At 44.8% G+C, this 27,867-nt stretch overlaps 1 protein-coding gene and 1 long non-coding RNA gene across 2 annotated transcripts in view; both read right to left on the reverse strand.

Annotated features, from left to right (window-relative positions):
• Positions 1 to 18,908, reverse strand: part of CIB4 (calcium and integrin binding family member 4) — a 39,549-nt gene extending 20,641 nt beyond the window's left edge. The window contains exons 1-3 of the mRNA XM_083605635.1: positions 18,822 to 18,908; positions 12,210 to 12,244; positions 10,148 to 10,244 (exon numbers count right to left, since the gene is read on the reverse strand). Of these exons, the coding sequence (XP_083461761.1) occupies positions 10,148 to 10,244; positions 12,210 to 12,244; positions 18,822 to 18,875 (186 nt within the window). The 5' untranslated portion in view covers positions 18,876 to 18,908. The remainder of the gene's footprint in view (positions 1 to 10,147; positions 10,245 to 12,209; positions 12,245 to 18,821) is intronic.
• Positions 1 to 27,867, reverse strand: part of LOC310758934 — a 218,859-nt gene that overhangs the window by 21,981 nt on the left and 169,011 nt on the right. The window lies entirely within an intron of this gene.

The raw sequence follows: 27,867 nt of genomic DNA on the forward strand, positions 1-27,867 counted from the left end.
TGCGGGGGGCCAGACTATATTTTGATGAAAAAAATGAGCGAATTCCTATGCCCCACAAATAACCCAGAGATGTATTTTAAATAAAAGGACACATTCTACTCATGTAAAAACACACTGATTCCCGGACCGTCCACGGGTCGGATTGAGAAGGCGATTGGGCCAGATCTGGCCCCCGGGCCTTAGTTTGCCTACCCCTGGCCTAAAGCAGGGGTCAGCAAACTTTTTCAGCAGGGGGCGAGTCCACTGTTCCTCAGACCATGTGGTGGGCCAGACTATATTTTGAAGGAAAAAAATGAACAAATTCCTATGCCCCACAAATAACCCAGAGATGCATTTTAAATAAAAGGACACAGTCTTTGTTATTTAGTTGTTTAGTCATGTCAGACTCTTCGTGACCCCATGGACCAGAGCACGCCAGGCACTCCTGTCTTCCACTGCCTCCCGCACTTTGGTGAAACTCATGCTGGTAGCTTCGAGAACACTGTCCCACCATCTCGTCCTCTGTCATCCCCTTCTCCTTGTGCCCTCCATCTTTCCCAACATCAGGGTCTTTTCCAGGGAGTCTTCTCTTCTCATGAGGTGGCCAAAGTCTCGGAGCCTCAGCTTCAGGATCTGTCCTTCCAGGGAGCACTCAGGGCTGGTTTCCTTCAGAATGGAAAGGTTTGATCTACTTGCAGTCCATGGGACTCTCAAGAGTCTCCTCCAGCACCATTCTACTCATGTAAAAACACCAGGCAGGCCCCACAAATAACCCAGAGATGCATTTTAAATAAAAGGACACATTCTACTCATGTAAAAATACGCTGATTCCTGGAACGTGCAAGGGCCGGATTAAGAAGGTGATTCGGCTGGATCCGGCCCCCGGGCCCTAGGTTGCCTACCCCTGATTTCAGCAGAGGTTGGAGGGCCATCTCTCATGGCTGCTTTAGCTGAGATTCCTGCAGTGCAGAGGGTGGGACTAGATGACCCTCGGGGTCTATTCCTATTCTAAAATTCTGTGGCCCAGCTAGTCCAGTGTCCTGTTCTCACAGTGGCCACCCAGATTCCTCAATGGGAAACTGGCAAGCAGGACTCAAACACAAGAGCAACTCTCACCTCCTGAGGTTTCCAGCAATTGTGGTTCAGAAGCATCGCTGCCTCTGTGAATCTGTCTAATCCTCTTTTGTTCTAACATTCTTGGTTCTTAAGTGCCATCAAGACATAGCAATGGTGTTTCTGGAGTGCTGTGTGTGTGTGTGTGTGTGTGTGTGTGTGTGTTGTGTGTGCATGGTGGGGCGGCTTTAAATTGTCCCTTTGCACCAGCTATCCTAAATATCACCACAGCCCTGTGATATTTTCAGAGGAGTGGGATCGCATTTCCCAGTTGCGAGGAGTCCGCTTCAACAAATGCCGATCGTCTCCTCCTGCGTCCTCCTATGCAAATAGCGTTAATTAAATGTGCAAAAAAATGTAAACATGCTCACTGTAATCCAAATTGACAGTGTGGCTAAATATATTTATTTCCCGGGTTTTAATTAAACCCCACAGTGCCTGAATCTTTAAACATGACTTGCATGGGCTCTGGTGAAACAGGCCTGAGTCGTGGATCAGGAGGCGCAATTAGCACTCGCTGCCTTTGTGGCCGTCTCAGCTATTGTCTTGCAGGGGGGAGTCTTGCCTTAAATGCAAAGATATTATTTTGCCGACAAAGTTCCGTATAGTTAAAGCTATGGTTTTCCCAGTAGTGATGTATGGAAGTGAGAGCTGGACCGTAAAGAAGGCTGATCGCCGAAGAATTGATGCTTTTGAATTCTGGTGCTGGAGGAGACTCTTGAGAGTCCCATGGACTGCAAGAAGATCAAACCACTCCATTCTGAAGGAAATCAGCCCTGAATGCTCACTGGAAGGACAGATCCTGAAGCTGAGGCTCCAATACTTTGGCCACCTCATGAGAAGAGAAGACTCCCTGGAAAAGACCCTGATGTTGGGAAAGATGGAGGGCACAAGGAGAAGGGGACGACAGAGGACGAGATGGTTGGACAGTGTTCTCGAAGCTACCAGCATGAGTTTGACCAAACTGCGGGTGGCAGTGGAAGACAGGAGTGCCTGGCATGCTCTCGTCCAGGGGGTCACAAAGAGTCAGAAATGACTAAACTGTTGGGATACTGCCAGGGAGATAAGGTCCATCTGAGCCCAAGCTCGGTGCCGGACGATCCATCGACCTCCCGTAGTCAGGCAGCATCAGCTATTTATAGCGACACTAAGCCTCTGGCTTAGAGCACACTCTTTCAGCAGAATTCACACAACAGAAGTTGCACAGCATGAGAGCAGAACTGCATATTTACAGTTTTATTCAGCGTAGGTCAGAACAAAGAAATCATGACCGTCTCCTCCGACTGCTCAGGCAAGACAGGCAAAATCGAAAGGAACATATAGCATAAACATCCTGTGAGACAGGAACTTACGCAGGGTGTTATACAAACATCCTGCACCCTTTTAAGGTGGAACGGAAATATCCTAACATCCTCCCCCTTTCCGTGTAACCTGTAGTACCTGTGGTTCAACCCAATTGCAACTTTTGTGCGTAAACCTTCAGTTGTTCTCTGTTAACAACCTTAGACAACAGATCAGCAGGAATTTCATTTCCTGGCATGTAGGACACCTGAATAAGTCCTTTCTGAATACACTCTCTTGCACGATGTAGCTTAATCTGCAAGTACTTGGTCCTTTGCTTGCAACTCTCCGAGTTCAGCAAAGCCAAACAAGATCTATTGTCTTGATACACTTGTATAGGACATTTCACAGAAACCCCAATGTCCTTAAACAGTTGCAACAACCATTCACAATCCATGAGTGAAAATGACAGAGCATTGAGTTCTGCTTCACAGGAACTTAGGCTAACTGTCGTCTGCTTTTTGCACAACCAGTCAAACAGGCAGTGGTTGTACATGTAGCATACTCCAGAAGTGCTTGTACCATCCGTGGTGTCACTTCCAAAACTTGCATCTGCAAAGATTTCAAGACCTCCAGTCTTCTGACTGGTGAACCTCAGCCTGTAGTGCATAGTCCCTTTCAAATAGCGGGCTATGCGCTTCAGAGCTTTCCAATCCTGAACAGTAGGATTGTTAGCATGTCTGCTAAGCAGGTTAGTGCTTACAGCAATGTCAGGTCTTGAACATCTAGCAATGAAATTCAACTTGCCTAGAATGCATCTGTACAGCGTTGTGTCAGCAAACGCTTCAGCAGTACTGTCTACTTGGTAACCTGTCACCATCGGTGTGTCTGCTGGGTTTGCATCAACCAAATTCAACCTGGTTAACACATCAGCAATTTTCTGTGTTTGGTGTACCAGAAAATTACCTGCTTGGTCCCTCTCCACCTGCAGAGAAAGATAGTTGGATACCTCACCAAGATCCTTCATGTCAAAGTGCTCCTTCAGCTGAGCTAGGGTGCTTTGGTAGAAAGCCTGATTCTTCCAAAACATCAGAAGATCATCAACAAAACATAAACAATACAGTTTGTTTTGCCCCTCCTCCTTGACAAACACACACGGATCAGCTTTGCCCTGGTGAAAACCTAGAGAAAGCAACGTTTCAGTGAGTTTTGTGTTCCAACACCTGGCACTCTGCTTGAGACCATATAAGGATTTCCGCAGTTTACAGACCATTCCCTTCTGTATCTGCATCCCGTCAGGTGGAAGCATGTACAGCTCCTCCCCCAGAATCCCGTACAAAAAAGCTGTATTTATGTCATGATGGGAAACATGCAGTTTCTCCTCCGCAGCGATCTTGAGCATAAACACATGAATGTACCTGGAAAAAGAATCAATTAGAACCATGAAGTACCTTGCTCCTCCCAAAGAGGGCGCTAGAGGACCTACCAGGTCTGCATGAACTAGCTGGTAGGGTTTGGAAGCCTGCCTGCTAGACTCCTTGCCTTTTGGAGCAACCTTCACCTTGTTCTCTGCACAAGATACACATTCCATGTGAAATTTGCAAGGTTTGATGTCCAAACCTTCAACCAACCCAGGCATCTTGGCTAGCGCTTGCCAAGAGAGGTGACAAAATCTTCGATGTGCATCATGAATGCAACCTGCATGAAGAACCTTGTTAGTTTGTGCAACACAACAAGTATCAGCATTAGACACAGCAACATCATCATAAGTTAGACAGAACAAACCATCCATCAACTTTGCATGCAAAATGTCCTCTTTGCCTTTTCTGATGACACAGATAGTCTTCTTGAAGGATACTTCAAAACCACGCCGAGTCAGCTGTGGTACACTAATCAAATTGTCCACAGCTCCTGGAACAAAAAGTACATTACTAATCGTAGCATGCAGACTTTTAAGTTTCACAGTCCCAACTCCTGTAGCTTGCAAAGTCCTTCCATCAGCCAGCTGGACCTCTCCATCTTGAGGTGTGAAGGAGATAAACAGATGGCGGTCTTTGCTGAGATGGCGCGTCGCCGCAGAGTCAACAATAAACCTGGCCTTCCCCTTCGAAGCAGATTTGCTGGCAAACAAAACCTTGTTTTCCACTAGCGTGGGCTTTTGCAGCTTGCCTTTAGCCTTTGGTGAAGCTGTGCCAGCAAACATAGCCGTGTTTTCCACTGGCGAGGGCTTTTGCAACTTGCCCCCCTGCTCCTGGCCATCAGACGTGCCTTTAGCCTTTGGTGGAGCTGTGCCAGCTAACATAGCCTTGTTTTCCACTGGCGTGGGCTTTTGCAACTTGCCCCCCTGCTCCTGGCCACCTGCAAGCATCTTGCTCTGTTTACGTCCGGTCTTCCGGCCTCTGCAAAGGCTCTGACCTTGGTTCCCACGAGAAACAGAGCTCTCAGCTGCCGACTCCTTGGCTCCCCCTGGAGGCTGGAATGCTGCCTGGGATGACGTCGCAGTCAGCTCCCCCTGCAGCTTGCAATCGGTGCCCTCAGCATCCCTGCATTCACTAGCATTCTGGGAAACAGCCAGGACCTCCGATGCATTCAAACACTGGGCTGGGATTATTGGCTGGTGGGCCTTTTTCAAAGCATCCCACATGTCACGTGCCGTGAGATTTCCAGCAAGCGTCTTTATTTCCTCCAGAGAGACGGATAAGACAATAATATCCATGGCCTTCGAATCCTGGCCCTGCCATTTCTCTGTCCGAGGAACTGGAGGGGCTTCAGACACAGTATGCCACACTCCAAACTGACGCAGCAAACTCTCACACCATTCTGCCCAGGTCTCATAATTGTCCCGATTTAATTTAGGACATTCAGCAGCTTCAGAGGCTTGGAAAAACTCCATTCCACCTCTTAACATCAGCCGTGAGCCTGTTGAGACGTCTTAAATCTCCCTGGCAGTATCCCAACAACAGGTTTCGGGCCCAGATTCACGGCACTTGCAGAAGAGTAAGACTGCGCCAGACTGCTAAGGTATGTTGGAAAAGCGAAAGCAGAGGCTTTTCTGTTTGCCGCGGAAGACGTCTTTGATGTCCGGCTAAACTAATTGGCCTGGGAGCCGAGCCAGAGGCATCGTGATTTCTGAGCTGCCAAGATAAGAAGTCTTTGGAGGCATAAAGGCTCACGGCTGGCGTTAAGAGGTGGAATGGAGTTATTCCAAGCCTCTGAAGCTGCTGAGTGTCCAAAGTTAAATCGGGACAATTATGAGACCTGGGCCCATAACCTGTTGTTGGGATACTGCCAGGGAGATAAGGTCCATCTGAGCCCAAGCTCGGTGCCGGACGATCCATCGACCTCCCGTAGTCAGGCAGCATCAGCTATTTATAGCGACACTAAGCCTCTGGCTTAGAGCACACTCTTTCAGCAGAATTCACACAACAGAAATTGCACAGCATGAGAGCAGAACTGCATATTTACAGTTTTATTCAGCGTAGGTCAGAACAAAGAAATCATGACCGTCTCCTCCGACTGCTCAGGCAAGACAGGCAAAATCGAAAGGAACATATAGCATAAACATCCTGTGAGACAGGAACTTACGCAGGGTGTTATACAAACATCCTGCACCCTTTTAAGGTGGAACGGAAATATCCTAACATAAACAACTAAACAACAACAACATTATTTGGGGGGGGGAGTGTTGCATCCTAGCAGAGGTTCACCTGCATTTCCTGATGCTGCAGAAAAGTTTCTGGATACTTTGCTTTCCTTGCCTGGCTTGTCATGTTGAACCAAATCCCTTGCCTAGGATGTCCTTTTTGGGCTAGAACCCCATGGGACTGGGACAGAACAACCACCTATTGCATTGCAAGGGGTGGACTAGAAACTTCAGCTGGTGCAAAATTCAGCAGCTAGATTGCTCAGCGGAGCAAGACAGTTTGAGCATATGACACAGATCCTGGTCTGACCGCACTGGCTACCGATTAGTTTCCAGGTCCAATTCAAAGTGATGGTTTTGACCTATAAAGCCTTAAATGGCTCAGAACCCAAATACTTCAAGGACCACCTCTTGCCATATGAATCTACCCAGACCCTGAGATCACCTTCTGAGGCCTTCCTTCGCGTGCCTCCTCCTCGAGAGGTCTGGAGTGTGGCAACACGAGAGCAGGGTCTTCTCTGCAGTGGCTCCCCGGAATGTTCTCCCCAGGGAAGTTCGCCTGGCACCTTCATTATACACCTTTAGGCGCCAGGCAAAAACGTTCCTTTTTAACCAGGCCTTTGTTTGACTGATCAACATCTTATACCCTTGGATTATTTTCATTTTTGATGTTATATATTGTGATTTTTATTGTACCTCTGGGTATAGGGCGGTAAATAAATTCAATAAATATAATAATAATAATAATAATAATAATAATAATAATAATAATAATAATATCTTTATTGTCATTGCCCCCTCTCAGGGACAATGAAATTTCTTGACTGCTCCATAAAAACACTAATTAAAACAATACAGTATAGTACAGCAAGGAAGATTAGATGACTTTCAAAGTCCAGGCTTCCCATTCAGGGCCGAGATCGCTCTGGAGAAGAAGCTGTTCTTAAGACGGCTCGTTCTTGTCTTCATCGTCCTGTATCTCCGTCCCGACGGCAGGAGCTCGAAGAGACAGTGACCAGGATGCGATGGATCTTTTACTATGTCCAGTGCCTTCCTATGGCACCTTGTGGCATAAATCTGCTCCAAGGTGGAGAGTGGGCAGCCAACAATGCTCTCTGCTGCCTTAACAACTCTGCACAACCCCATCCTGTCCTGGGTAGTACAGCTTCCGTACCACACACATAAGCCATAAGTGAGCACGCTCTCAATGGCACAGTGATAGAAGGCAAGCAGCAGTTTCTGCGGAAGATGGTTTTTCCTTAGAATTCTCAAAAAGTACAGTCTCTGCTGCGCCTTCTTCACAAGCCCCCTTGTGTTGACACTCCAGGACAGATCCTCTTGTAATTCAATGCCCAAAAATCTGAACGCTGTTACCCTCTCCACACAGACCCCATCAATCAAAAGTGGCTGGACATTGCTCTTCTGTCTCCTGAAGTCCACCACAAGCTCCTTTGTCTTCCTTGTATTTATGAGCAAGTTGTTAGCTCTGCACCACTCTGTCACCCAAAGACCTTTTGGGTCCCTTCCAACTCTACAGTTTTATGATTCTATTCCAGGGGTCGGCAAACTATGGCCCCCGGGCTGGATCAGGCCCACCTGGGTCCTAAATCCAGCCCACACCGTGAAGCTGCAAAGCCAAGATAATGGCGGCAGAAGGAAGAGGCCGAGTGGCAGCGGCTCTGCTAATCAAACGGCACTGAGGTAAACCAGTCGCAGTGTTTGAGTGGCAGAGCCGCCACCACTTGGTATCTTCCTCCCATCGCTGTCACCGACTATCTGGCCAGAGTGGTGCATGCTCTGGTTATCTCCCACTTGGACTACTGCCATGCGCTCTACGTGGGGCTATCTTTGAAGGTGACCCAGAAACTGCAACTAATCCAGAATGCGGCAGCTAGACTGGTAACTGGGAGCAGCCACCGAGACCACATCACACCGATCCTGAAAGACCTACAATGGCTCCCAGGACATTTCTGAGCACAATTCAAAGTGTTGGTGCTAACCTTGAAAGCCCCAAAAAGCCTTGGCCCAGTATCCCTGAAGGAGCGTCTCCACCCCCATCGTTCAGCCCGGACCCTGAGGTCCAGTGCCAAGGGCCTTCTGGCAGTTCCCTCACTGTGAGAAGCCAAGTTACATGGAACCAGGCAGAGGGCCTTCTCAGTGGTGGCGCCCGCCCTGTGGAACGCCCTCCCACCAGATGTCAAGGAAATACAGTGAAAGCAAAGTTCTCAACCCAAGGTACTATTTCTGGGTTAGCGGAGTCTGCAACCTGAAGCATATGTAACCTGAAGCATATGTAACCCGAGGTACCACTGTAAACAACTACCTGACTTTTAGAAGATATCTGAATGCAACCGTGTTTGGGGAAGTTTTTTATGTTTGATGTTTTATTGTGCTTTTAATATTCTGTTGGGAGCTGCCCAGAGTGGTGGGGAAACCCAGCCAGATGGACAGGGTATAAATATTATTATTATTATTATTATTATTATTATTATTATTATTATTACCTGCAACCATCAGTTTTGAAAAATCTGCATTTAAATCTGCATTCTGAAAGCTTTTTTAAAAATTTTATTTTTCTGACAAGTTTCTAGGTATATTTTCCTCTGAAAAGCACACCTTTCAGAGCTTATTTTGATATGCTTAAACGTTCGAGGAGTGCATTGCAACATACAGAGAATCTACGAGGAGGTCAGTTTGTAGCAGGGCAGGCAAATGCCAGGTCCCAATTCAGAGGATGGGCAAATGAATGGAAAGGTTTGCTTAGCAGACCTGCCCCATCCCCAAATTGCCTTCCGGGGCTGCTCTGTGCACCGAGGAGAAAGTAATGAAGTGAGAGTTCATTAAGAAGAAGGCACAGGCTCCTTCTTATTTGTGCAGTCACCCCAGGATGGCTGGGAGCTTCAAGTTAATTAAAAGTGTTGGATTTTTGAAGGAAGTTGGGGTTTGCACATGAGCGCTCGGCTTGGGAGGCAGCAAGTGAAAAGAAGCCTTTGCAACCAATGCAAACATTGCATTGTCTTGGTTGACCACAAACTTGACATGAGCCAACAGTGTGACGCGGCAGCTAAAAAAGCCAATGCAATTCTGGGCTGCATCAATAGGAGTATAGCATCTACATCAAGGGAAGTAATAGTGCCACTGTATTCTGCTCTGGTCAGACCTCACCTGGAGTACTATGTCCAGTTCTGGGCACCACAGTTCAAGAAGGACACTGACAAACTGGAACGTGTCCAGAGGAGGGCAACCAAAATGGTCAAAGGCCTGGAAACGATGCCTTATGAGGAACGGCTAAGGGAGCTGGGCATGTTTAGCCTGGAGAAGAGGAGGTTAAGGGGTGATATGATAGCCATGTTCAAATATATAAAAGGATGTCACATAGAAGAGGGGAGAAAGGTTGTTTTCTGCTGCTCCAGAGAAGCGGACACGGAGCAATGGATCCAAACTACAAGAAAGAAGATTCCACCTAAACATTAGGAAGAACTTCCTGACAGTAAGAGCTGTTTGACAGTGGAATTTGCTGCCAAGGAGTGTGGTGGAGTCTCCTTCTTTGGAGGTCTTTAAGCAGAGGCTTGACAACCATATGTCAGGAGTGCTCTGATGGTGTTTCCTGCTTGGCAGGGGGTTGGACTCGATGGCCCTTGTGGTCTCTTCCAACTCTATGATTCTATGATTCTATAATGTCTGGGAACTAATAATAATAATTTATTATTTGTACCCCGCCCATCTGGCTGGGTTTCCCCAGCCAATCTGGGTGGCTTCCAACAAAGATTAAAAATACATTAAAATGTCACACATTAAAAACTTCCCTGACCAGGGCTGCCGTCAGATGTCTTCTAAATGTCAGGTAATTGTTTATTTCCTTGACATCTGATTTGATACCCCGCTTTATCACTACCCGAAGGAGTCTCAAAGCGGCTAACATTCTCCTTTCCCTTCCTCTCCCACAACAAACACTCTGTGAGGTGAGTGGGGCTGAGAGACTTCAGAGAAGTGGGACTGGCCCAAGGTCACCCAGCAGCTGCATGTGGAGGAGCAGGGAAGCGAACCCGGTTCACCAGATTACGAGTCTATCGCTCTTAACCGCTACTCCACACTGGGCAGGTCACACTCTCATCTTGCTGGCAGGCTTACCTTCAGCTGGGGCCAGGTGGACACCTGATCTGAGGTGAGTTTCTCCTGTCTATAATCCTTTCCTTGAGGGCAGTCACTGCAGAAAGCATCATAGATTCTGAAAGCGAAGGAAAAGGGCAGGCTGTTGGCTGGGCTGGGCTTGCACCATCAAGGCTCCTTAAGAAAATACAGTGGCACCTTGGTTCTCAAACAACTTGGTACCAAAACACTGCAAACCCAGAAGTAAGTGTTCCGGTTTGTGAGCTTTTCTCAGAAGCTGAATGTGCTCCATTTTTAGTGTTGCACTTCCAATTTGAGTGCTACACTTCTGCTTTGATTGTTATTTGATATTTATTTTGCGTTTTTGTTTTTGCAGCTTTTTTTGTTTTTGTGACTGTGTGGAACCCAGTTTTGCTACTGATTGATTGATTGATGGTGTGACTGCAGTACACTGTTTATTGCTTTCATTTTATGGATCAATGGTCTCGTTAGATTGTAAAATTCATATTGCATTGCTGTTTGAGGGGTTGTTTTTAAATAGAAAGGATTAATCCATTGTGCCTTTCTTTCTTTCTTTTTTATAAATATTTATTCAATTTTTCAATTTTATACAAACAAAAAAGAAAAAGAAAAATATTAAAAACAAATCAATTTCGATATCAATTTTTCAATAACATGTTTCTTTGACTTCCTCATACCTCCCCTTCTTGTTTTCTAGTTCAAAATGATTATCCAGCAAATCGTAATCTCTTAACATTCCTTTTAACTAACACCTTATTTTCCAATCAAGTTTTTTAAATTTTATAACTTAAACAATATTTATCCCATTTCTTTTTATCATAACAGCTAGAGACCACATAAATTCAATCCAGCATCTTTCAAAGTTCATTAATTTTGCAATATTTCTGTAAATAGTCCTTAAATTTCTTCCAGTCTTCTTCTGCCGACTCTTCTCCCTGGTCGCGGATTCTGCCGGTCATTTCTGCCAGTCCCATACAGTCAATCAACTTCATCTGCCATTCTTCCAGAGTGGGTAGATCTTGCATCTTCCAGTGCTTTGCTATAAGTATTCTTGCTGCCGTTGTAGCATACATAAAAAAAGTTCTATCCTTCTTTGACACCAAATGGCCCATTGTGCCTTACTTTCTATGGGAAGGCGCGCCTTGGTTTTGGAACACTTTGGTTTTTAACGGACTTCTGGAACGGATTAAGTTTGAGAACCAAGGTACTACTGTACCATAATAGCTTAAGAAGAGCCTGTTGGATCAGGCGAGTCGCTCATCTAATATAGCATCCTTTTCTCACAGTGGCCCAACTAGATGCCTCTGGGAACCCCACTTTTTAGGAGGACTCAAATAACACTTGTAATGTAAAAAGGACTTTGGATATAATGGACAATCAAATAATTGGAGTGACATATCAAAAAGGACAAGTACTGAACCCATGGAGTGGTGGAGGGAAGTCAAAAGATTCAAGAGAATCTTGTGTGTCTGTTTTTATTTGTGATTTGGAATGTAAACATTAATTTGTAAAACCAAATAAAAATTAGTATTTTTAAAAAAGCTCTGCAAGAGGGATAAGGGTCGCGGGTGGCGCTGTGGGTTAAACCACAGAGCCTAGGACTTGCCGATCAGAAGGTCGGCAGTTCGAATCCCCGCAATGGGGTGAGCTCCCGTCGCTCAGTCCCTGCTCCTGCCAACCTAGCAGTTCGAAAGCACGTCAAAGTGCAAGTAGATAAATAGGTACCGCTCCAGCGGGAAGGTAAACGGTGTTTCCGTGCGCTGCTCTGGTTTGCCAGAAGCAGCTTAGTCATGCTGGCCACATGACCCGGAAGCTGTACGCCGGCTCCCTCGGCCAATAAAGCGAGATGAGCGCCGCAACCCCAGAGTCGGCCACGACTGGACCTAATGGTCAGGGGTCTCGTTACCTTTTTAACAACTCTCTGTACCCTTAACAAACTACAATTCTCGGGATTCTTTGGGGAAAGTCATCACTGTTTAAATGTATGGGGTGAACTCAAGATGCCTGTACATAAATAGCAGGACCGGAGAGCAGCTAGGAGCCAAAATAGAGATGCACCTACCGTAGGATCTCCCCCTTGGTAAGAAATGTCAGCACCTGCAGGAGAGATAATGCAACACCATGAACCATATATTGGACTTTTTATTAGGAATTGTTTTTTTTTTTTAATTAAATATTTATTGGTATTTTCAAAAGACACACAACAAACAAAAACAAAAAAATAAACAAAATAAAAACAACACAAAAAAGCATGTTCGAAACTAAACAGAAAAATAGAAAAAACCCATACAGTTTCTGATACTTATTTTCCTCAACCTTGTTTCTCAGACCTCCTCACACCTCCCCTTCTTGTATTCCAATTTAAATTGTCCATTCAGCAAGTCCTTAACTTATTTCTTCACCTTAACTTAAACATTTATTCTAACATACTGTTATTTTACTTTACTTCTTTTTTCCATTTCCTCCATTTATTTTTAACAGCCTTATTTTCACTTAATTTAAAAAGAAGAAAAAAAAAAACCAATTTCACCTTCTTAAACCTTTTTCCTAAGGTCGACCAAAATTTCCCTTCCACGGTTTACCCAATTTCCTTACCACTAACAAAATATAAAACAAACAAAGCAATGCAAATTATCCTTATGTACCCTTTGGATTCCCAACCTCCACCCACCCTTCTCCCGGTTCCAGTCCCCAACCAATATCCATCAGTCTTTATATTATTTATTTAGCCTGGAGATCTCAGGTCCGAGGCCCTTATGTCTCTCTCAGTTCCTTTCTGCCGGTCTCTTTGATAGACCTTGATGTTAAGCCCCAGGTCTCGGAGGGGCTCCGGCCCAACAGAATCGATGTTGCTTCTAGCCAGTCCTCCATACTTAAAAGCAAAAGCAAAGCCTATGGGGTATTCCAACTCTTGTTTCAAATTTCTTTCAAATCCAAATGTCCCCACAGCTCCAGCTTCCACCTTCAACAAATTTATAATCCTCAGGTCTTCAGATCTCCTCAAAAGAGGATCTCTCCATTTTCCAAATTCCCAATCAAACCAGGCTTTCCGCATCCAGTTTTTATTGTCCTTTTTTATCATCATGTCAGGCCTCATATTGTAGCTCTCCTTTGACTCCTGCAAACCTCCATCTCCTCCTTCGTTTTCTTCAAAAAGAACATATTGCTCCATCGTGTCTACGCTTTCGGTTTCATTTATTTGTTCAGTTGAATAGGCTTCCTGTTTCAAATCCTTATCAGACTCCAAGCTGTTGTTTACTGTCCAGTGTAATAGCGATACCTCTGTAGACAAAGCATCGTACTCATCTTGTAAGTTTCCCAAGAGAACCAGTGCTCTGTCCAATTCTGCTTGGAATTTAGACACTCCAGCCATTTTTGTAATGTAGTATCCTTGTTACCCCTCTAGGGGGATTTAATTCCTTGATCTTCCTTTCAGCTCAAAAACCAAAAGTCCAGTTATTTTGTATCAACCTTATTTTCAACAAGTTATCCCGAATAAACCAGCAAAAACAGCAGAAACAATGTTCTCTTTTTCCAGCTGACAGCTAGCTGACTAGCAGCTCACTTGACAGCTGTCAAAATCTTCCATGCAACAGGCTTTCTCATCGGACATTCCCGGGTCTAGGGGGGGGGTGTAGTTTCAGCTCCCAAAATTCTTTTTATCCTCCAGAATATCTTCTTATAATGTCCAAACCGTGAGGTCAGGATCTTTTGTTAAAAAAAAAAAGCAAGAAACAGATTCTCTCGACCTTAGCTGCCCAGTCCTTTGCTTTAAGTTGTTTACAAAGAGGGGGGGGTGGACTTCCTTTTTAGCCCCTTCCCGCTCGTTCCAAATCCAAGATAAGAAATTTTTTAAAGTTCCAATCTCCGTATTACTCACGGGTTGATGTTTTAGGATCCAATCACTCTTAGAAGAAGTTGGCGCTCTCTGTCAATGGCTTGCGGCTTCACTCCATAGACGAGGGAGTACTCTCAGCACCACGCCTTACCCTGCCTCCGTTCCGAAGCCTTTAAAAAGGCTCCGTCGCGGATTGGGGGGGCGCAAATGGTGCCCGCCGAGTCTCTGTGTTCACAGGCATCCGCGCCTGTGATTTTAAGGGTCCCCGCTTCACCGCAGCGGCCAGACCCAGACGCTACGGAGCCGATTCCCTCCGGAGCTCGGAGGGAATCCGCCATTAAACAGTGGCACCAACCCGGAAGTCCTTTTTATTAGGAATTGTACAGTAGGTGCAGAGATACTGAAGGAGCAGAAAATACTGTTTATGTCTTTACATGAGCACCCAGCAAGAACATAAGAAGGTAACAAGAGAACATCCCTCAATAGGAAACCCAAAAGCAGGATTCGAGCATAAGAGCACCCTCCCCTTCAGTGATTTCTAGCTACAGGTATTTAGAAGCAGCTTCCTCCTCCTCCTCCTCCTCCTCCTCCTCCTCCTCCTCTTCTTCTTCTTCTTCTTCTTCTTCTTCTTCTTCTTCTTCTTCCTCCTTTTCGGCAATCACTCATAGCCCAGTAAGATTGTCTTTGTTATGTACTGAAGTTCTCACCCTGGGCCAGCAGGGGGATACTGTAGATAGTTATGCAAATGAAGGATCGAAAGTAAAGTTCAGTGATTGGATAGTTTTAGAAAGTTGTTACAGTAACATTGTACTGGAGCTCTATATAAGCAGGCTGACTGAATCCTTTAGTTCAGTTCTGTTCTGGCCTGTGAATAAACAAGAGCTGTTTGAAGAATCGATGTGTCGTCTGAAATGTTCACCCACAACTTAACAGTCTTCCATAATAATAATAATAATAAAATAATAAAATTTTATTTATATCCCGCCCTCCCCAGCCAAAGCCGGGCTCAGAGCGGCTAACAACAATAAAAGTAACACAGCATTCTAAAATTAATTCATTCTAAAATCAATTCAAAATCAAATTCATGGCAACCATTGGGCTGGAGTTCTGTGAGGATCACCAAAGGAGGGGGTCAGGCTGTGCCTTGGCCAAAGGCCTGGTGGAACAGCTCTGTCTTGCAGGCCCTGCAGAAAGATGTCAAGTCCCGCAGGGCCCTAGTCTCTTGGGACAGAGCATTCCACCAGATCGGGGCCACAGTCGAAAAAGCCCTGGCTCTGGTTGAGGCCAGCCTAACCTCCCTGTGGCCCAGGATCTCCAAGGTGTTTTTGTTTGAATACCATAAGGTCCTCCGTGGGGCATGCCAGGAGAGGCGGTCCCGTAGGTACGAGGGTCCTAGGCCAGTTTTAACAATGAGAGTTGTTTATAGCTATAAACCAAATGAAAAACAACCAAGCCAGCGGACTTGATGGGATACCTGCCGAAGTCTTCAGAGTGGGTGGGATTTCAAAGCATTGCTGCCTTCAGCTGTGGATCCAGAGCTTAGGCATCCTGGCTAGTAGTCATCTCCACCCCCATCGTTCTGCCTGGACACTAAGGTCCAGCTCCGAATGCTTTCTGGTGGTTCCCTCACTTTGAGTAGCAAAGCTACAGGGAACCAGACAGAGGGCCTTCTCGGTGGTGGCGCCCACTCTGTGGAACACCCTCCCATCAGATGTCAAGGAAATAAACTTTTAGAAGACACCTGAAGGTATAGGGAAGTTTTTAATGTTTGTTGGTTTATTGTGTTTTTAATATTCTGTTGGGAGCTGCCCAGGGTGGCTGGGGAAACCCAGCCAGGTGGGAGTGGTATAAATATTCTTAATATCATTAGTATTAGTATTCGTATTCGTATTCGTATTCGTATTCGTATTCGTATTAGCACCATCTAGGTTGGTGATCATCCCTGCCTCCAGTGGCAGCGAGTTCCATCGTTTAACTCCACATGCCATGAATAAGTCCTTCCTTTTACAGTCGTACCTTGGAAGTCAAACGGAATCCGTTCCGAAAGCCCATTCGTCTATCAAAACGTTTGGAAAGCAAAGCGTGGCTTCTGATTGGCTGCAGGAACCTCCTGCAGCCAATCAGAAGCCCTGTCGGACGTTCGGGTTCCAAAGAACCTTCGCAAACCGGAACAGACATTTCCGGGTTTGTAGCGTTCGGGAGCCAAGGTACAACTGTATCTGTCCTGAATTTTTCAACATTCAGCTTCATTGAGTGTCTACAAGTTCCAAGTGTTATGGGAGAATTTTTTATCTATCCACTCCCTCCATGCCATGCCTAATTTTATGAACTTCTATCATGTCTCCTTCTTACTCGCCTTTTCTCTAAAGTCTCAAATGCTGCAAACTTTCTTCATTCGAGAATCATGAATATCTAGCGTAAAAAAAATTCCCAATGGTTGCAGAGCTGAGATAAAATGCAATGTTTATAACTCCAGAATTGAGTCATGGCTTGCATTGGGATCAGCCAAAATGACAATAACTGCATTACCCTGCTGTGGATTTTGGAATTGTTTTAAATTTGGATCAAGATGGCCTACCTTTGCTTTTAATATTTTTAAAGCTGCTATGCCCTGGTGGTGTTTTTTTTTTCAGTGTTAAAGAATGAAGAAAGAAATACTAAACAGTGCTTTCTTTCCTACTCTGAGTGACAGCTTTGGTTTATTGGACAGTACATCAATTCACACTTTCTTGAATATCTCAGAAGGGAGCCTACATTGAAGTTTTCACAGCCTGCAAGCTTAATTACACGCAGGCAATGAATTAACCAATTAAGGCAGCTGACTAATCAGCTAAGGTGATTAATGGGTGGAAACTACCTCATTCCCCACCCCCAAGACAAATGTGAGACTAATTTAGGGGCTTTTGTGAGATCAATACTCCCGTACATTTTTCAGGGGAGTTAAAATAAAATCATTGAACTGTGGAGGAACCCACGGGATCATCTAGTCCAACCTGCTGCAATGCAGGAATCTCAACTAAAGCACTCGCAAGCAAGATCTTTAGATATTGCTTGGAGGGACTTGAAGGGTCTCTATTGAAGAGTGAGCAAAAAGTCAGGTGGCGCAAGGTAGCGCGCACATCTTCCACGAGGTGTCAAGGAAAGCAAGAAAACATCCATGTTGCTGTTGCCATGGGGACAGCAGTCAGCTGTCCCCATAAATCAGACATTTATGGACCACCGCCATAGCTGTCAACCGTCCCTTATTTGGCGGGAAAGTCCCTTATCCCAGCGCCGTGTCCCGCTGCTGTCCCTTATTGATGATGTCCCTTAAATTTCCCGGGTTTCAAAGGAAGCAGCTCCTCTCCCTCCCTCCCTGCTGGCCAGGGAGGAGGGAGGCTCCAACTGTGTTGCTTGGCTGCGTTGCTCACCCAATAAGGCGTCTAAGAACGGCTGGGGGGTGGAGCTTGCATGCCTTGCGCCGATCAAATCGGCCGAGTTGCCTGGGGACTCGCCTTTGCTCAGCGCTTCCCAGTGGAGAGGAGACGGTGGTTTCCCTCGCTGCATCCGCTTTGCCGGGTTGCTGCGCTGTGGGAACCACGGCTTGAGGCTTCGTTTGGCTGCTGGCTGGGCTTTCTGCCTTTGGCTTGGAGGGGCTCAGAAGTTGAACATACCTGTGCCCCTTGGAAAATCCCTTATTTCCGAGGCTGCTGGTCCCTTATTTTCAAATCTGTAAGTTGACAGCTATGACCACCACTCACTCCCATCCGATCACAGTCTCTAACCACTATGCCGTACCACTGATGGAAGGTGGTGGTCTGAAATGCCTGGAGGGCACCAGCTTGGGGAAGTTTGCTCAAAGGCCTGGATATGACCCGCACTCACAGACAGGACCTATCCTGCCTGTTTCAGCCATCTTCTTCGCAGGTCAATGGGGTTTCCCATCAGCCAGACATAGGTGCGATCCTCTGCTTTTGGCCACGATTGTGGCTGGCATAAGCTGTGCGGCATAGTGGTTAGAGACCTGGGAGACCAGGGTGCAAGTCCCTATTCAACCAGGAAGCTCATAGGGCCAGTTGCTGCCTCTCTTGTCCTCACAGAGTCGTTGTGAGGATAAACTGGAGAGGAAGGGAGCCATGTATATAAATATGATAGCGGATCAAATATAACAACACAGACCACAGGGGTGTTGTTTTGCTTCCCAGACGACACTGAATATCTGTCTGGGGCAAGTGACGATAATAAATAATAATAATAATAATAATATTAATAAATTTTTATTTATACCCCACCCTTCCTGGTTCAAAAACCGGACTCAGGATGGCTAACAACAAATTTAAAACACTTATTTATAAAAGCAGCATAAAATACAGTATAGAAACATGAATAACAATAAAAATCAAAAATCAAAAATCAATTAGATAATCCCCAGGGCTAGCTGCCTAAGTTAGTCCTACTTGGGCCAGCGAGGAGACCAAGGGAGAATTAGCTGTGGGGTCTCAGAGCATGTGATCTTCATAAAAGGGGAGGGGGAGGGAAGAGAAGGGAAATAAAAGATCAGGCTGAATTCAAATTAAAAGCCAGGTGGAATAGCTGTCTTACAGGCCTGACGGAAGGAGGTTAGATCCTGAAGGGCCCTAGTCTCGTGGGACAGAGCATTCCACCAGGTCGGAGCCATCACTGAGAAGGCCCTGGCCCTGGTGGAAGATAGTCTGACTTCCTTAGGGCCCGGGACCTCTAAACTATGGTTATTCATGGACCTTAAGGTCCTCTGTGGGGCAGACCAGGAGAGGCAATCCCATAAGGGCCCTAAGCCACCAACAGGAGGGTTTGGGGATTGTCTGTCCCTCTGCTCACCTGATATTCTTCCAGATCCTTTTTCTTCATGGAGTGACTTAAACACTGACCCATTCTCCTGCCCAGAATGTCAACCCCGGGGAGACAAATGGAATGAGGGACCCAGTAACCATTGGTGACAGAATGCGCGCCATGGATCCAGGCCTGCTTCCGTCATAGGTGCCAATCAACTCGTCCCATAAAATGGGCTTAGGGACACCCTGTTGCCTTCAGAGAGCTGGAGGCTTGTGGGATCTCTCCTCTGTTTTCATTGTAATGATCTGCATGCTTTCGTAAAATGTGTGTGTGTTTAATTTTAAAAATATGATTAACAGCTATGTTTTTAGCTGTTTCTGTTCTAGATGTAAGCCTCTTTGCGTCTTTGATGAAGGGAAAAGGTAGGATTATTAATATTATTATCAGTGGGGGTTTTTCAGGGGGTACTCAAAGGTACGCGATACTGGCACGTCTTTTGTTTTGTTGTTAATAAGTGTGGCACGTACTGTAACAACTTCTTGGTGAGTACCAGCACCTATTTTCCTAGAAAAAAAGCTATTATTATTATTATTATTATTATTATTATTATTATTATTATTATTATCTACTTGATTATTATCTACCAGACTTGATTATTGTAACTCACTCTATGTGGGGCTGCCGTTGACACTGACCCAGAAACTCCAGCGGGTGCAGAATGCTGCAGCGAGACTCCTTACGGGGTCCTCACTGCGAGATCACATTCACCCGGTGCTATACCAGCTGCACTGGCTCCCGGTGGAGTACAGGATCAGGTTTAAGGTGCTGGTTTTAACCTTTTAAGCCCTATATGGCCTAGGACCCTTGCACCTACGGGACCGCCTCTCCTGGTATGTCCCATGGAGGACCTTAAGCTCCACAAATGACAACGTTTTGGAGGTCCCAGGTCGCAAGGTGGTTAGCTTGGTCTCAACTAGGGCCAGGGCTTTTTCGGCTGTGGCCCCGATCTGGTGGAACGCTCTGTCACAAGAGACTAGGGCTCTGCAGGACTTGACATCTTTCTGCAGGGTCTGCAAGACGGAGCTGTTCCACCAGGCCTTTGGCCAAGGCACAGTCTGACCCCCTCCTTCTGTAATCCTCATAGAACTCTAGCCCAATAGTTGCCATTAATTTTTTTTTTTTTTAAAAAGATATTTATTGGAGTTTTACAAAGACATGAATTTAAAAGATCATATAAAAAGAAAGAAATACAATAAAAGAAACATAGAAAAATACATAAAACAAGAAAAGGAAAATAAAAACAAATCCATTTTTGTAACCCTAACTCGTTATCTTATTTCCTTGGCCTCCTCACACCTCCCCTTTTTGTATTCCCATTTAAATAATCAAGTCAGCAAATCCTTACCCTCTTTCGTTTATCTTAACTCTATATCTTAACATATTATAACTCTATATTTTCATCAATTTATCAATTCATTTTTGCATATTCTTATTAACTTTGTTGCTAATGCCACTTATTTTCAGTCCAACATCATTTTAACATTCATTAATTTTACAGTGTTTCTGAAGATAGTCTTTAAATTTCTTCCAACTCTTCTCCCTGGTCTCGGATTCTGCCAGTCATTTCCGCCAATTCCATATAATCCATCACCTTCATCTGCCACTCTTCCAGGGTGGGTAAATCTTGTGTCTTCCAATACTTTGCAATAAGTATTCTTGCTGCTGTTGTTGCATACATAAAAAAAGTTCTATCCTTCTTTGGCACCAATTGGCCGACTATGCCCAGGAGAAAGGCCTCTGGTTTCTTCAGGAAGGTATATTTAAATACCTTTTTCATTTCATTATATATCATCTCCCAGAAAGCCTTAATCTTTGGGCACGTCCACAAAAGGTGAAAGAATGTACCTTCAATAGTTGCCATTAATTTGACTCTGAATTGATTTTAGAATGTATTGATTTTAGATCCCAGTGGTGCCTCCATTATTTTGCTTATCGGCTTAAGGAGACTAACAGAAGAGATCGTAAAGGAAAAATAGAAATTATATGAACAAGATATGATGTGGAAACAGCAAGATAAGACTGGATAGAATTATGAACTTTGTCTGGACTGACTGGGACTGATTTGTACATTAACGCAGTAATAAGAAGATGATTTGAATCCCCCTTTGGATCTTGAAGTATGGGTTCCCCCATACTTTTTAAAAATATTTATATATATTTTTAATTTTTAAATATTTATATATATATATATATATATATATAAATAGAATAAATGAACAGCCCACCTTCCTGTTCTACATGCTGGCAATCAGTTGATAGGGAAGATGTTTGATTCAGTTTGCATTCAAAGATGAAATTCGAGCTTTCGGAACCAAAGCACAGCCATCCACTGGGTTTCCCATTCATCTGAATTTTGCAATGCAGTTTAACCAATGTCTACAAATATGCATACATTAGGAGGCTGCGTTCATAAAAAACACACACGACTATATGAATGAAAGCAGCTTATATAGATGCATGGTTAGATTAGGGGCCATGTCTGTGGGGAGCCAGCAATCAGGATTCGAACTCAAGAGCAACTCTCTCCCCTCCTTGCTTTCCAGCAACTGGTACTCAGAAGCGTTGCTGCCTCGAACTATATTATGGGATAGCTCAACTCAAATGTGTTATGTAATGTACAGAGAAATGTCATTGCATGTGAATATGTTCAGAGTGCTCAAAATGTTGCTGACATATTTACAAAACCGTTGTCGTTTGTGAAAAACAACCAAATGTGTGAATGCTTCGGTTTGCAGAAAAAAGTGGGGTAAAATACTTTGTATGTGCTCAGAAGTTAATTGCAATGTGTGTGAGCTGTGAGGGGGTGTTGGGAATCTGAATACGTGCAGCTACCCACACAGAGTCAATTAGGGTTTGGCAGACAGCCAAGGCAATGTGAAGGAGTAAGTCTGCCTGGTGATAACAGAGGCATGGAGACAGCTCCCTGATTGGTCAAGCTCTCTCATGGGAATAATGATTAATGGCCTACTAACCCGAAGGTGTTGGTTTCAGTAGTACAAGTTTCAGTTCAGGTGTAGGAGTTGTGAGTCGTGCATGAGAGAGCTAGTTAAAGATCTGTGTTCTGTTCTGTTCCGACAAATAGTCCACTGTATAAAAAGCAGAGACATCACCTTGCCAACAAAGGTCCGTATAGTTCAAGCTATGGTTTTCCCCATAGTGATGTATGGAAGTGAGAGCTGGACCATAAAGAAGGTTGATCGCTGAAGAATTGATGCTTTGGAATTCTGGCGCTGGAGGAGACTCTTGAGAGTCCCATGGACTGCAAGAAGATCCAACCTCTCCATTCTGAAGGAAACCAGCCCTGAGTGCTCACTGGAAGGACAGATCCTGAAGCTGAGGCTCCAAGACTTTGGCCACCTCATGAGAAGAGAAGACTCCCTGGAAAAGACCCTGATGCTGGGAAAGACGGAGGGCGCAAGGAGAAGGGGACGACAGAGGATGAGATGGTGGGACAGTGTTCTCGAAGCTACAAACATGAGTCTGACCAAACTGCGGGAGGCAGTGGAAGACAGGAGTGCCTGGCATGCTCTGGTCCAGGGGGTCACGAAGAGGCGGACACGACTAAATGACTAAACAAACTACAAGTTCCTGGTTCCTGCTTCGTCCATCCTGTCTGCAGCCAAGTTGCCACTTGCTTTCATGAACTCTGCATTTACTCTGCGAGGTCTGGCTAAGGTCCTGCAACTAGCCAGAAAGTTGCAAAACACCAATAGGTTATGCCAATACATGTGACTCTTAATCTCAGGGTTGCGAGTTCAAGACCCGCATTGGACAAAAAATTCCTGCATTGCATTGAGTTGGACTAGACGGCCCTCCCAACTCTACAATTCTATGAAACTGTGGAGGGCATTGCTTAGCCATCGTGGCCCCCTCCTCTGTGCATTTCTCTAATCCTCTTTCAAAGCCATCTGGGTTGGTGCCCGTCGTGCCCATGGGGATCCCAAAATCAAGACACAGAAGGAACCGCGGTCCTTTGCTCCTTGTCCTTCCAGCATCTTCAAAATCTTAGCTTGACACTGAAAATGCGCCACGAGGTTTTGTACGTAGCAACTGCCTCTTATGCCGAGGGGAGGGAGGGGCAGACTTGAGGAGCCTGTTCCCCCAGAGCCGCGCCACACTTTAAATTCAATGCCTTGCGGAATATCCGCTACCCTTGGAAGCCTGGCGTCAGCCAATTTCACAAGCGTGCTGTCAGGGACTCAGGAGCAGGAGCACTGGGGAGAGAGGAAATGGAGAGCGAAGGGGAAGAATCCGAGGGCAGCGTAGGGGAGTATGACAGTGACCCAAGAGATTCCATGAGCTTCTCCAGCGAATCAGAAGATTCCCAGAAGGGGGCGCCGATGGTCAGGGCAAGGGGGGTCCCAGGGGGGACGCACCAGAAACAAGGAGCCAGAGGGGAACCCCAAAGCAGCAGTGGGGGATTGGGACCAGTTTCCCCACCAGAGCGTAGTGGGGGGGAAGAGTCACATGTGTCAGGGCCAGCGTCTCCTCCAGCGGGGAGAGAAGATGAGTCAGGGCTGACCACGCCTCCAACGGAGGGGAGGTCAGTTGCAGCTAGCCCCCCCAGAGGGGGAAGCAGTGACAGCAGCAGCAGTGAAACGGTCAGGAGAAAAGTTACCGGCTGGGCGCGTGCGCCAAGTTCAAATGTACAGGCGCGGGGAACAGCAGGAGACCCGGATGGGGAACCAGCTCCTAAAGCCCGCCGGAGGGAGGGGGAAGGCTCAGGGGACTCAGCGTCAGAAGAGGCTAGAAAGGGCGAGACCCCAACGGCCAGGCGGAACCAGAGGCGGAAGGAACTGAGGAAGAGGTGGAGTAAGGCTAGAATCTTAAATTGGTGTCAGGGGGGAGGAGACTCAGATGGAGCATCAGCGGTCTGACAGTTGAGACGTAGAGCTGCGCGCTGCGGCTCTGGAAGTGAAACTGAACTTCAATAAAGACTTTTGTACTTAACAACGAAGCAGCGTTGGTCCTTTGTGAGCTGGGACCTTGGGCAGCTCTGACACGTGCGTTTGATCCAAAGGCATGAAAAACCAGCTCAAAAAGGGCTTAACGAAGAAACTAACGGCAGTGCCCCATGCTGGGTGCACGTCCTTGCTTTTAAGTGAAGTTTCATCCGTTGTTTGGTAGCAGAAGCCATGGATGGTAGTCGGTTCCTGGGGGTGGGGATGGAGAGAGAATTTGGATTGACACAAGAAAGCTTGCTTGCAGAGAAAATCCAGGACCACAGTTCCAAGTTTTTCCGTCAGTAAAACATACACAAACAAACGTAATGTTACACACCTCACCAATTTCCAAGCGGTGAGGGAATCCAGGGATCCCTGTGCTTACCCAGGGTTCTGTTTCAATAATAATAATAATAATAATAATAATAATAATAATAATAATAATACATTTTATTTATACCCCGCCAGAGCCGGGCTCAGGGCGGCTAACACTAGTAAAATTACAGTAAAAACATAATGGGGGGGATTTAAAATACAGGTTAAAATGCAATTTAAAATGCAGCCTCATTTTATAAGTAGCCCATAGATCAAAACCATAAGGAGATGTAAACTTAAGGGTCAGACTGAGTCCAAACCAAAGGCCAGGCGGAACAGCTCTGTCTTGCAGGCCCTGCAGAAAGATGTCAAGTCCTTGGAATGAATGGAGATCAACAGAGATTGTGGTGTCTTTAGGATATAAGGTTTTATTTACATATCTAAATAACCTGAGCCTGAGATGAGGGGGGCTTAGCATTAATATCCAGAGATATCTTGCTTCTCCATTAGTCTCACCTTTGAATCCAGCACAGAGGAAGCAGGTCTCTGTGTCTCCAGCATCCAGCCTGGTCCCAGCTCAGCTCACACCTCAAAACTCTTGTTCTCCTACCTGGCAGGTAAGTGAGGTGAGGGTCAGAGCCAAACAGTACAAATTGAGAGCATTTGCAGATGATTTAGTATTGACGTTACAGGAGCCAGAATCTAGTACTAAAAGGGTTTTAGAACTAATTCAAGAATTTGGTCAAGTGGCAGGATTTAAATTGAACAAGTCAAAAACTAAGGTTTTAGAGAAAATTTTAACAACGATTGAAAGAGAGAGGTTTCAGAATGAGACAGGTCTGACTGTGGTCAAGAAAGTGAAATATTTGGGGATTAACATGACAGCAAAAAATGGGAACTTATTTAAAGATAATTATGAAAAATGTTGGACGGAAGTGAAAAAAGACTTAGAAATTTGGTCAAATTTGAAGCTTTCCTTGTTGGGTCGAATTGCAGCTATAAAGATGAATGTATTACCTAGAATGCTGTTTTTGTTTCAAACATTGCAAATTGTGGACAAGATGGATTGTTTCAAGAAGTGGCAGAAAGATATCTCTAGATTTGTCTGGCAGGGCAAGAAGCCTAGAATAAAATTTAAGATATTGACTGATGCAAAGGAAAGGGGTGGATTTGCCCTGCCAGACTTTAAACTTTACTATGAATCAGCAGCATTTTGCTGGTTGAAAGACTGGCTGCTTCTTGAGAACACAGACATTTGGGATTTAGAAGGTTTTAACAATGTTTTCGGGTGGCATGCATATTTGTGGTACGACAAGGTTAAAGCACATAAAGCATTTAAGAACCATATTGTCAGGAAAGCTTTGTTCAATGTTTGGATAAGATATAAGGATTTATTGGAAAACAAAACACCAAGGTGGCTGTCACCAATGGAAGCAAAAGCCCAGAAAAAGCTCAATACGGAGGCCAAATGGCCGAAATATTGGGAAATTTTGGAACAAGAGGGAGATAGACTAAAACTGCAGAGTTTTGAGAAACTAAAAAACAAAGTGTGAGATTGGCTTCATTACTATCAGATAATGGAGGCATATAATTTGGACAAGAAAATTGGCTTCCAGGTAGAAAAATCAAAATTAGAAACAGAACTGTTAGAACCCAAAACTAAGATTTTGTCAAGGATGTATAACTTGCTGTTGAAATGGAACACACAGGATGAAACGGTGAAATCTGCTATGATTAAATGGGCACAAGATGTTGGACATAACATTATGTTTGCTGACTGGGAACAGTTGTGGACCACCGGTATGAAATTTACGGCATGTAATGCCTTAAGAGAGAATATTATGAAAATGATATACAGGTGGTACATGACCCCAGTCAAGCTTGCAAAAATATATCACTTGCCCGATAATAAAAGTTGGAAATGTAAAGAAACTGAAGGTACATTCTTTCACCTTTGGTGGACGTGCCCAAGAATTAAGGCTTTCTGGGAAATGATCTATAATGAAATGAAAAAGGTATTTAAATATACCTTCCTGAAGAAACCAGAGGCCTTTCTTCTGGGCATTGTCGGCCAATTGGTGCCAAAGAAGGACAGAACTTTTTTTATGTACGCTACAACAGCAGCAAGAATACTTATCGCAAAGTATTGGAAGACGCAAGATTTACCCACTTTGGAAGAATGGCAGATGAAGATGATGGACTATATGGGATTGGCAGAAATGACTGGCAGAATCCGGGACCAGGGAGAAGAGGCAGTGGAAGAAGATTGGAAGAAATTTAAAGACTATCTACAGAAATATTGCAAAATTGATGAATGTTAGAATGATGTTGGATAGAAATTAAGTGGTTTCCAGCTGTAATTCTTTAAGAATATGGAAAAAGGGTATAAATAAGTAAAAAAAAAAGTTAATAAGAATGTGCAAAAAATGAAATGATAATGGATGAAAATACTTATAAAATGTCAAGTTATAGAGATAAGATGAATGAAAGAGGGTAAGAATTTGCTGATTTGATTTTTTAAATGGGAATACAAGAAGGGGAGGTGTGAGGAAGTCAAAGAAACAAGCAAATGAGTTTTAAATTATGAAAAAGAATTGTTTTTAATCTTTTGTATCTTTTTTTCGTGTGTGTTTACTCTTATTTTTTTCTTTTCTTGTTTTTCTACTATGTGTTGTTGTATATTTGTTTTTTGTAAAATCTTAATAAATATTTCTTTTAAAAAAAGTAAGTGAGGTGAGAAAAGGTGCCCCCATTAGCTTGGAGAGCCCCATCCTTTAGCTGTAGCTCCTGCAACCTGGCTCCTTCTTTTGAGAGGACACTCAAGTGGACAGCTGAGTCTTACAAACATCACTTCTCCTACCTGGGCAGTTATCTTTCCACAAGGGCCAGCATTGATGCCGAAATCCAGCATCACCTGAGCTCTGTGAGTGCGACTTTCACCCGTTTGAAGTGCAGAGTGTTTGAGGAACAGGACATTCGCTGGGAAACCAAAATGCTTGTTTGCAAAGCTATTGTACTACCAACCTTACTGTATGATTGTGAAACATGGACCACTTATAAACGCCATCTCCAACTCCTCCAAAGATTCCATCAATGGTGTCTCCAAAAAAATTTACACATCACTTGGGAAGGCAGGTGAACTACTGCCAGTGTCCTGGAAGAAGCAAAGATCACCAGTGTTGAAGCAATGATTCTTCAACATCAACTTCGTTGGATTGGTCATGTTGTGCGGATGCCTATTGATTGTCTTCCAAAGCAACGACTCTATTCCGAACTTAAAAATGGAAAGCGTAATGCTGGTGGTCAACAAAAGAGGTTTAAAGACTCTCTCAAAGCAAATTTTTAAAAATGTAGTATAAACACCAACAATTGGGAAACACTTGCCTGCGAGCGCTCCAATTGGAGAACAGCCTTGACCAAAGGTGTCATGGGCTTTGAAGACGCTTGAACTCAGAACGAAAGGGAGAAACGTGCTAGGAGGAAGGCACACTTGGCAAACCCTCACCGTGATCAACTCCTGCCTGTCCCCACTGTGGAAGGACATGTGGATCCAGAATTGGCCTCCACAGTCAATTACGGACTCATTGTTAAAACTGTGTTTATGGAAGACAATCTTACTTGGCTATGAGTGATCGCCAAAGAAGAAGAAAGCCTTAGAGCTCTCGTATCTATGGGACCGCCTCTCCTGCTATGCCCTGCAGAGGACCTTAAGGTCCATGAATAACCGTAGTTTAGAGGTCCCAGGCCCCAAGCAAGTCAGACTATCCTCCACC

The sequence above is a fragment of the Podarcis filfolensis genome (assembly GCF_964270895.1).
Source record: "Podarcis filfolensis genome assembly, chromosome: 3".
Lineage (NCBI taxonomy): Eukaryota > Metazoa > Chordata > Lepidosauria > Squamata > Lacertidae > Podarcis > Podarcis filfolensis.